The 11,066-nt window shown below is 41.4% G+C and overlaps 1 protein-coding gene across 1 annotated transcript; it reads right to left on the bottom strand.

The window, feature by feature from the left end:
- Window positions 1–7,593: 7,593 nt before the first annotated feature.
- Window positions 7,594–10,012, bottom strand: LOC136460537 (uncharacterized). Its single transcript, XM_066460197.1, has 5 exons — window positions 9,903–10,012; window positions 8,333–8,582; window positions 8,156–8,241; window positions 7,990–8,081; window positions 7,594–7,836 (listed from the first exon to the last, which is right to left on the bottom strand). Exons 1-5 carry the CDS (start codon window positions 10,010–10,012, stop codon window positions 7,598–7,600), a joined length of 777 nt encoding a protein of 258 aa, XP_066316294.1. The 3' UTR covers window positions 7,594–7,597.
- Between the last annotated feature and the right edge of the window lie 1,054 nt (window positions 10,013–11,066).

Raw genomic sequence — 11,066 nt, forward strand, 5'->3', positions numbered from 1 at the left:
CCAATTGGTGAGCACGCCGTCGTCGAGCGGCCTGGCCACGGCGCCCCTTGGCCGAGCCCAGCGAGCAGCGCCCCGAATCGGCTCTTCTTCTCCTGCGCCGGTGAAGAGCCAGTTCGGCTCTTCTTCTCCTGCGCCGGTGAAAGTGAGTCCGCCCCCTTTTTACCTTCTTCCCCGTCCTTTCTCTCTTCTGGGATTAACCCGTGGTGGGGATGGGGAAAAAATTAGGGTTAGGGTTCGATTTTGCCGATTCGGTTTTCTGTACTTTCGATTTCTTTTCTTTTTCGTTCATCCGAATGGGAAACTGGGGTTAGGGTTAGGGTTCCGACCCTTCTTTTCTTTCTTCTTCCCCTTCTTCCCCTCTTTCGGATTTGGGTCTAGGGTTTTCTCTTATCCGAAAGGATTTAGGTCTAGGGTTCTTCTTTCTATTTTCTTTTCCCGATCCGGTTTCTTCTCTAACTAGCTCCGGTACCATTGTTAGTTTTCGTAGCACTCAATCAAGTCAGTTCACCAGATCGGGTATATAGAATAGGAATACATGTTCAAGATTTACAGAGAGGCAGAGAGAAAGGGAGTGAGAGGTAGCAGACCATCGAAGGCAGTAGTGGTCGAAGCACCGGCCAGGATCTCGTTGGTGGACGCCATCTGCGCGCCGGCAGCGATGTTCGGTGGAGAGAGAGAGTCGGTGCAGTGGCGTCCTTGGCGGCGGCGTGTGCGTCGGGGTGGCGTTGCCCGGCGTCGGTGGTGCTTCCCGTCGCTGGCAGCGTCCCTTCTCAAGATCGGGTTAGGGTTAGGATGTCGGTGGGATGACTGGCGGCGCGGGTGAACCTCATACTGCGAGCCCTGGCCCTCATCTTTCCTTTATAACGCTGTGCGACGGGGGCTCACCAACTATATAGGGTTGGGCGCCCCCGATCAGGGCGCGAGAACAAGACCCAAAAGACCGTTGGGCCTAACTGGTGGAAGATCAAACCTGACAGCAGGGTGTGATGGCGATGAGTGGGTGCTGCAGATTTATTACGTTCCTTCGACCCTTCACCTTCCATCCCCTTGACGGCCCAGATTAGACGGATTGGCGTGGCGTTCGAAGGCAAGCAGAAGATTTGTGCCCGTAAAAAAGGCAGTGATTGCACCTGACAGAATTGGCACAGGTTTGCCAATTATGGCCTGGGCGGAGACAACGAGAGCAAAGCGGGCTACTGGACTGGGCCGAATCCTTTTCCATCATTGAGGGCTTCGAATTAGAATCAGGCAAAGGATGGGATGGCCTTCCAAAATTTTCTCCTGAAATTGCTCGTCTTTACGGACCCACTTAAAGGCAGTCTTCTTGGGCTGGGCTAATAAACTCTTGCTCAAGGAGATTTGAATTTTTTTGAATTCAAAAACTGCCGAGGAGGGAAAGCCTCCAACGGTTTCTCCTGAGAAAACTCCTGTTTTATTGCCCTCGCGAAGAACACGGCCAATTGGGCGAAGAACATGCTCTGGAATCAAAGGAGGATAACGAGCAGTTCCAGAGGAACTACGACTGGATCCCAAAACATTCAAATGATAATTATTAGGAAAATTGAGGCGCTGAAAAACATTTTCTAGCATGCTGTTTGGGGGGAGAACGAACAATATCAGCATAGGATTTTTTATTACCAGCTTTAGTCCATTCCGCCTCTTGTTTCTTGATGCCCAAAGATCAAGATGTTTCCTCCAGTTTGGGCCACCATTTCCCCAAAGGAAGAAATAAACAGCAAAACTTTTGCAAGCAAAGCTCTTAAGTTTATATATGAGAAAACCAACTTCCTTGCAAGAAAGAGTGAAACGATACATCCATCCAGAAAGATGTAAGGGCCTGTTTGGTTCGCCTAGTAGCTACTAAATTTAGGTAGCTTTTAGTCACTTTAGTAACTTTTCAACCAAACACTATAACTAAAAGCTACTAAAAGGGCTTTAGTCATCTCTAGTAACTCTGGAGTTACTAAAAGCGACTAAACCGTTTAGTAGCTACTAAAGTTTAGTAGCTCGAACCAAACACCCCCTAAAATCTAAAATATCCTTAGCAATTCCCCCAATGCAAGACTGAAGGAGAAGGCCAACCGAATCCTCATTCAATCTCACCGCAGAGCGGCCAAAGCTGGCGACCAGAAAAAAACCCATTGGGTTGAGATGGTGGGGGACTAACCGGGGAGACCGAAGCGCTGAGTGACAAGATTTGCACCTCCAGCCCATGCTGGAAATCCAAGTCCGAAAGACCCGCCATGGAAGAGGCCAGATCAGAGAAGGCCATGGCCGGAGCGGAGGACTCTAGTGACGGCGGGGGAGGAGGAGAGGGGCTCATGGGTGACGTCTAAACTAATCCACTTTTCGCGTTGAGGCAGACTGAATAGATGCACTAAAGATACGTGGTTGCCCGATTTCTCGCCCAAAGTATAGTAATATAATAATATACAAAAACATTGTTGGGTTCTATGCCTCTAGTACAAGCATAATGACTCGTAGATAGTTTTGATTGCCAAAGTTCACCTTACCTGTGGCAACTGGAAAGAGTGCGATGACTGTTCACGACTCACAACCATAGTTTGTATCGTAAAGAGATCATGCAAAACAGAGTAACCACCTCTACTCTGTTATCCATCTTTCGCACAAACTTTTTCCATCTACACTTTCTTTTGAACGAGTGTGAAATAAGCATTCGAACGGATTGAAATATCTGCTCTCGTAGCTTTCTTTTGCCCATCAACGATTGGAAGTAGTTTGCTATCGTCAAAGCATCAGTAACCAGCGAAATGAGAGTTGCTTTTTTTGGTGGCGAAGAAAATGAGAGTTACTTAGCTAGTTAGACTTCTTTTTCTTATGGTAAGCAACATGTATATCGATAACGAGCGTGAATTTACCAATCTCAACGCATATCTGTCTCTGTCTCTTGAAGGGCTCATGACTCATGAGGATAGAGTGTGCATGTGTACCTTTATAAGAGAGTGTATGTGGGTGTATATTTGTGTGTGTCTGCATTCCTACTTAGAAAAAGGCATGTGCTTCTACCATGGATCGTTCTTTTCCCAGGAATCTTATCGCTAATCTTTCCTATTTTTTTTGGTAAGCATCCCCAGTTAAGTACAACTGAATTGTTTTTAGTTACTTTTATTTATCTCGGACTAGGATTCTTTGTAAACATTAGCGTTGATCGAACATATGCGCGAGTATATTGCCCTGTTCGCTTGGCTGATAAGCTATGACTAAAAGTACTGTTGGCTGATTTGTTGTGAGAGAAAAATATTGTTCGTTGGTTAAAAAAGTACGGCTTATAAGTCAAGCGAATACATGGAAGTGCTCTCCAAAAGAACAAAATTCCTTTCCAAGTTAATTAGTGTGGCCAGCTGGCGCTGGCATAGTGGCATGGCATCTCTCCATGAAAACAATACACTAATAACATATATCTTGGAATGGGCTATACATTTTCACAATAAATGGAACGGGTCTTAGCTTAATACTCACCAATATCCAAGCTTATATACTCACCAATATCCAAGGTTCTATTCGAAAACGTAGGCATCCCATATTGACATATATCATGTGGAATTTCTGTTTCCCCTAAGACCTATGAATTCTGACAGAGACCTTAGACAGATGAGGATAGAATAGATAAAATCGTTGTGTAGTCTTTTTCCTCCTATGAAGGAAATATCTTTAACTAGTAGCAAATATGTCCATGCTTTGCTATGGAAAACATTAGTATGCTAAAGAAAAACATTAGTATACTCATAATAAGTAAAAAGGTGACCAAATAAAATAAAATTATGATATGGGTTTCTTGTGGAACACATCCATTTAAGTTCAAGTTCTCGACATGACAACTGTGCTTGTACTTTTCTGGATTCATTATAAGATTTAACAGCCTTATTCTTTCATGATAAGCGGCATGTCAATCGACTGCATCAATCTCGAGATTTGTCATCCTACTCGGTCCTTCGTAGATACTTATAAGGATAGGGTGTACGTGTGTGTTCATAGAGGTGAGTGATTGAATATACACTCTTGTATACGAGTGTTTGTGTTTGTACTGGGTTTCGTAAAAAAATAAAATAGAAATTATGACGCTAAATGACATTTATGACTATAAATTGAATCGTATGAGATTGAAAAATTATGAAAATTCTAATAGAATGATTGAATTTAAATTAAGATGAATTTAGGAAGAATCAACCGAATTGGAGTTTCAGATGATTTTTTAAACACTGATTGTAAGATTAATTCTAGAAAAAATGAAAAAGAAACTTCAATTAATGGGTTGTGGGTTTAATGCCATGCTACGGTTATTACATATATTTTATATTAAAATTAGTTTTAGTTCGTTGTAATTTCTCTAGATAATCTGTAATTTTTAGTTTCGAGAATAAAAAACACGTTAGACAAAATTATAAACCTAACAATTAACAAATTATATTTGTTTCTATAGTCGGACAAGGAAAAAAACTTGATAGGTTATGGCACAAAGATAAATAATAAAAGTAATAATTTATTTGTACTAGTTGGTGGTATAAGAGTGTTGCAGGAAATCATTGTAAAATTCAAGCACCTGAAATATAGGAGAAGTGACTAAAAAAGTGATATGAAAAATCAATCACCTAGAAAGAACAAAATCCAGTTTTGCGGCTGTGTAATGAATATATCTGTGATGAGTGAAATACAATATTGGATCGTCAGGACATGATACCATATTTTGTTCATAGTAACCATAGTCTTTTGTGAAACTTTCAGAAAAAGTTGGCATAACGCCAGGACATGATACCTCAATACCTCATAGCCACAAAGGGCTTTAGTTCGACCTGTTGGGCGCAGGTGATGTGAAAACTTTGTCACCCGTTTCCGTCGGTTCTCTCTTTCCTTGGAAAAGTAATATCCAGTTAGGGGGGCATCCGTGACAATATCGATGAGACAAACACTTTTGGCTTCTTTAGGTCCAGCTAATTTAAACAATTAGCAATGATTACAGATATATTTTATCGGTATGCATGCCTGATACTGATTAACATTTTTCTAATCTCCAATTGAGAACTTGAAGCACTAGATTTTCTGCAAATGAAAAAGCGCATAAGAGTAAAGGGAGAGAAGTACTATAAACTCGTAATAAAACAGGAGAGAAGGTGAAGGGGATCTTGCGTCCATGCAAACAGACGATATTGACAGGCATTATTATACATTACGAAGAGGGGGTGAATTAGACTTTCTAGAACTAAACTTAGTCTCCATTTCTACTTATCAAGACATAAGATTTCTATCTAAATGTACACTACGATTTTGTTAAATGTTGCTATCTCTGCTGCAAAAAGTTACGTAATATAGGTTCCAATCATATTAACTAGCCTAACAAGCTAAACTAGAAAGGTAAGCACTCAATCTAGGGTCATCGTGATCACCTCGCTGACGCCCGACTCTCCCCTCCCCAAGCATAGGCACAACACAATTGATGTTGTCGTCTCTCTCTCTGTGGCCGCTCCACCACAACCATGACACACTCCCACTCCTGGCACCCACCAGAACCCACCAGTCCCGCTTGGGCGCCATACGTCCTCTGTTGCCACCACCACGCCGTATTTGCGCTGGAGGGAAGGGTTCTGGCAAGCGAAAAGACGTGCCGCAAGCCCGCAACCCAACGCTCACAATCGCGTTGGAGCTGTGTTGGAGGAGGACGCCATGGCATTCTACGGTGGAGCTGTGGGGGAGAACTTGTCTATGATGTTGGGGTGACTGGTGGGGTCATGAGAGTTGATGGCCTCTACAACGGTGACGACCGACTGACGACGTAGGCACAAACGCATGCGGTGCTGATTCGGGCAATTTGCTGAACTCTTTGAGGGTATCATCTAGCCTCCACTAAGCCTAATAACAATTCGGCCGCTATCATGGACTGCCACATCGGCAAGTGAGTTCGGTCAAGACCTGCACTGTTTGGACCTGTGACGTAGCCGTGATCCAAGTTTCTATAGCTAGATGTGTATTTTGGGAATCTAGAGACTTATAGATGACATGCTCTGTCAAGTTATATGTCCGTCTGTGCATTTTACTCCTAGAATTTACTGCATCCAGCTTCAAATGTTTTGCTGACGGCATCACGTTAGCGATCCCAATTTCTGGTTCAACTACACTCATGATATACTAGCACTACCTCACAGGTGCAAGATTCAAAACCTACGAGTGGCTCCCTTGCATTGTTACACTCGCTGGCTCAAAGCTGCCTTGCCTTTGCCTATATAATGGGCCCTTGGTATGCACGTTCTAAGCCAATCACCTTCACCTCAAACAAGTCTTAGCACTGAACACACATCGCACTTCTCTCCCGCCCCCATCCAGGCCTCATTGCACGACAGGCGTCGGACAAGCAATGGCAGGATCGTTCCTCACCGGAGTACTCCTCCCCGTCCTCCTGGCCGCACACCTCTTAGCCGCATAAACATTAGCACGACACGCGCAGGCGTGTTCCTGCATGGCTCAAGACGGCGGCGCGGTCAGTGGCGACCCTGACGGCTAGTATTTTTTACAAGAGGAAGCACAAGATATTGCACTAACCTAATGGTGGTCTCATTTATGCATTGAAATAGACATAACGGTTATCAAGCAATAGGCAGAGAAAACGAAAATACTAGCAGCATAGTCTACCAAACGTATCAATTGGTGACACCATTTAGGCGTTGTCATGTTACCAAACATGATAGTGCCTAAACCAGTACTTGAAAAATTGCAACCAAAATATGAGTGGAGAATGAAACCATCTATGTGCATGTAAAATATGAGCTCTCAAAAACATTGCACCTCATTTTATGTTCTAGACAGAACACTGAATCTCAACAAAAAAAACGTAACTCTGATTGATCTCAAACTTGGTCAGAATAAACTAGATTTTTTTTAAATAACCCAACCGAAATATCACATCAATCGGAGGTCTAAAACTCAAGATAATTTGACAATACCGCAAGTTTATCCAATAACCAATAATTTGACAACACCACAAGTTTATCCAATAACCATGCTATCACAAGCATATATAAGCAACACATACGCATTACCTATACCAAAAGTTCCAATCATGTTGCAATGCCGATTTCATTTCAAACCAAATTTTCATCACATGATCTCACACACCCTAACCTGCATTAACACAAGATATTTCTCGGGGTAATACATATGTAATAACAATCCAGCAGCATCACTGCATAGGTTACAATATATCAAACACAATGAGGGAAGTAGAAAAATATTTTTATCGCCATCATCAATATATCCTAGAACCACCTTTGAAGTATGCAAAATGTATATCACCAACCAACCTCCTACTTAGCTCGGTTGCACACCACCCACCCGTATTTGCCACTGAACAAAATTTTGGTGATCTATGTCTAATTGGTTCCTACAGCACAACCCCAAAACAATCACCAACTAATCCTGACTAGATACCAATATGGGACTAACATAAACTAAGCCCCAAAATTGATATTACAAAGCATAGATACTTGTGCTTGTGTACTATATATAGCGATAATGCAAGTTCATTGAATAACTAGTGGGCATCGAGCTGTGGTATTCAGTAGGTAGAGAGTTTGGATCAAGATCCAATTTAGTGTGTTAGGAAGAAGCGGTAATCTGGGTGATCTACTTGACGCTGGCAAAGCCAGTCATCAGCAGCTTTCAGAAGCGATGTAGTCAACTGCTGCTCATGGTGCTGATTTGACGTCCACAGGGAACCATTAAATTTGTAAGATGCTAGGCCGATCAGAGGCAGTGTGATCTTCCCAGGAACAGCAGCAATTTTATTGTTATGGAAGTTATTTGTCTCAGGACACCCGCTTATCGTACCTGCCCAAAATTGCATCTAATTAGCAAATGTCTCAGAAGTGAAATTCTTCAGGTTTACTGCTGCTTTTAATATGCAACCAGACATATATTCTGCACAGGACAGGGTATGCTAATTTGCATTGTTTTCCACCAAGAAGAAACACGAGCGCTCACCGTCAGGTGCTGTTGACAATGAATGGAATGTTAAAAAGCAAGCATCTAGATCTTGTAGAGTGGGTCCTATTGGTATCCGGTATATGGGATACCTGCAATCAACTTGCATTGGGTAAGACAGCTATGTAACTAATGAACCAATAGCTAAAGGAGTTAAAGGAAGTACCAGGCCACAGAAATCCAACTGGACGGCAGAAGATCACAGCTCTTGTACGTATTTAGATCAGGAAACTTACATGCAAATACTGAAATCTGTACTCTGTAGGCATTAATAAAAGAGCAACTGTCAGCTAGGTTACAAATACTACATGTGGTTGCACAAGAACCGCAAAAGACGACATACCATATCTGCTAAAGGTTGTCTTCCATATGGTGCATCATGCTCCACATATTGGAAAACAGGGTACGATTCCTGGTTGCTGGACTCACAGTCATCACTGGACAAACTTTCTTGATCGGTGCAAATGTTTTCTGCTAAACACTGGGTTGTTCTTCCAATAGACCTTTCATTGTCATTGTCACTCTCATTGCTTACATCACTGCTTGTGTCCAGAGCGTTGTCACCATCACTGTCTTCATTAAGGCATCTGCAGCTGAAAACAAAAAACAGTTTCAGAAGATCATAATTGTAGGAAAAGTTGACCAGAAGAGTACACAACAATAGTAACAACTGATGTATTCATGTATTATTGAAGAAATGACACATTATTTCTAAGATGTCTCCGCTAATCCAATTCATAGAAAGCTGAAACACAGTCAAGCATTCTGATTTATTGTTTCACCGGTAACTAGTTTCTTTTTATCTGAACAAATAAGTTTATGTTTAGAATTGTGGATGCATGACTCCACTGCCCACATTTTTAAGTAGCTCTTCATCTCTATTTGTTGCTGAAGCCAGAGATTACCTCCATTATCTAAAAAGGGCTCTCGTAATAAATCCAAATAATTGTAAATCAGAGACTTCTATTCCTTAAAAATGAATCAGTGTGTTCTAGGGAAACTGTGGTTTATAAAGTTTGAAACAGCTCAGGGAAGCCCAACTCCTTCAAGACAAACTTTCAGCTTTGAGAGAAGCCAACAAAAGATTTATCAGCCAAGCTGAAACCTGATGATTCAGCGACTTAAAATAGCAAGCAGTGCAGTAACACAATCAATCTTTCTGTGTTCTAACACTTCTGACAGCCTATTTTTGAATCAACAATGCAAATGAAATTCTTGTCGTATATTTTTTTTTGAGAAATTTGAAAGAAGCATAAGAAATGAATTCATCATAGGCAAAATTATATTGCTCACCATGCTCCAGAATAGTCTGGATTAACTTAAATGCTTTTTATGAAAAGGTGATGTGGTTGCAGGGTGGGGGCACAATTCTTTGAGGTGTAGGAGCAGCTTTCATGGCCAGTTCCTTGCGCTGGTTTGGGGGTTTACCAGATTTGTTGGTAGCTGGAATTATAGCTCTCAAGAGCTGGTCAGCGATGCCTCAACCATGGTATTAGATAACTTGCTGGAAACAGATCTCTAGTCAGTTAGTCAGATGCCAGGAGAATGGTACTATGATTCATGTTCTTTTCAAGCAAGTATAGCCATGCTGATATGCTCTGGTTTTCAAGAATACTGTCACCATTATTGAACCACAATCAGAACAGTTCAGCCGATGAATCGTTCATCTGATCAGTTCAATCACAACCTGTTGGTTAAAGCTAAGCGGACAACTTTGGATAAGATCTCCTGCTTGAATTATTTCTAAGTCTTGATATATAGAAAGAAATGGTGTCGTTCTGAAAAAAAGGTACATTTTGTTCAACAAAAAGATACATTCAGATGCCTAACAAGTATAACTAAAGTTACCCTAAAAAAATATTTTGCATGTTTAATGTTAGTATCACATGCTGGCATGCTGCTGTAAATAATACATGGTCATTATAATGTTCAATGATGATTTGATGGTCCATGCAGCAATTACAACCTCAAATGAATGGTAGCATGCAGAATTTGCAGGAACGGAGTGTTCAATGTTAACCATGCTTTAATATAACAAGCAAGACCATGGGGCTGTTTGAATTGCACTAAAATTTGTCATAAAGTAGACAATCCAAATTTGGAATGCCAAAATTGAGGTCACAATTGGAACTAAGCCTAGCTCAATTGGTTGAGGGTATGGATGTAAAGCCCAGACCACCCAACTTCAAGTCCTCACTGACACAAATTTAGGTGTCAATTTCTTAATTTATAGCCACCCACTTCCTCCTATGTTGGTCTAGTTTTTTTTATAAAAATCAAGGTCGCCAATTTTAGTGGCCTTAATATTGGCGAACTTTGACAACTGAGGTAGCCAAGAGGAGAGCTACCATTACATCTTTTGGCACTCAACCAAATGGTAGCCAAAATTAGTCAAAGGTACCAAATGTTAGCTTGACTAACTTGAGACTTGTGGGTCACACAGACCAGGCATGCCATAAGACAGGAAGCTCATGCCACAATAGAAGTACGACTGTACGAGGGCTTATAGAATAAGAAGTGTACTTTGTTCAGTTGTTCAGATGCATAAGCAAGACTAACTACAGCCACTTGGAAAATATTCAGACTTGTTTCCAAAATGTACTGCAGAGAACATCCAAGCTAGTAATACTGCATGATTAAAGTTAACATCAGGCACAGGGTAAGATACAAGGCAATGATTACTGAGATATTTAAGCAAGAAGCTCATCAATTAATTAATATCTATAGAACAAAAAGCCAGATCCTGGTTCAAGAAGAGCACGTCGACTGGAGAAAGGAGTATGTTTTCATCATACTCCCCAACTACAAATTCAGATGAGAATATTATATTTGGTGACAATTCAAAAGGGGATGTGATTGGACTTAGTAAAGTAGCTATTACACTTGATCATTCAATTACAAATGTCTTACATGTTGATTCCTTGAAGTACAATCTGTTGTCCGTTTCTCAATTATGTGAGATGGGCTACAATTGTCTCTTCACAGATAAGGGTATGGAAGTCTCTAAGAGGGAGGATTCCTCTATTGTCTTTACGGGTCACCTCAAGAACAAGCTTTACTTAGTTGATTTCAGCAAA

The sequence above is a fragment of the Miscanthus floridulus genome, chromosome 6, assembly GCF_019320115.1.
Source record: "Miscanthus floridulus cultivar M001 chromosome 6, ASM1932011v1, whole genome shotgun sequence".
In the NCBI taxonomy this organism is placed as follows: domain Eukaryota; kingdom Viridiplantae; phylum Streptophyta; class Magnoliopsida; order Poales; family Poaceae; genus Miscanthus; species Miscanthus floridulus.

Excerpts from the sequence above, each read along its gene's own strand:
- LOC136460537 (XM_066460197.1), bottom strand. The coding sequence starts at position 10,012 with ATGGTTAACATTGAACACTCCGTTCCTGCAAATTCTGCATGCTACCAT. Across the intron at positions 8,082-8,155 it reads AGTTGGATTTCTGTGGCCTG|GTATCCCATATACCGGATAC; the intron begins GTACTTCCTTTA and ends AGTTGATTGCAG. Across the intron at positions 7,837-7,989 it reads ATTGTCAACAGCACCTGACG|GTACGATAAGCGGGTGTCCT; the intron begins GTGAGCGCTCGT and ends AATTTTGGGCAG.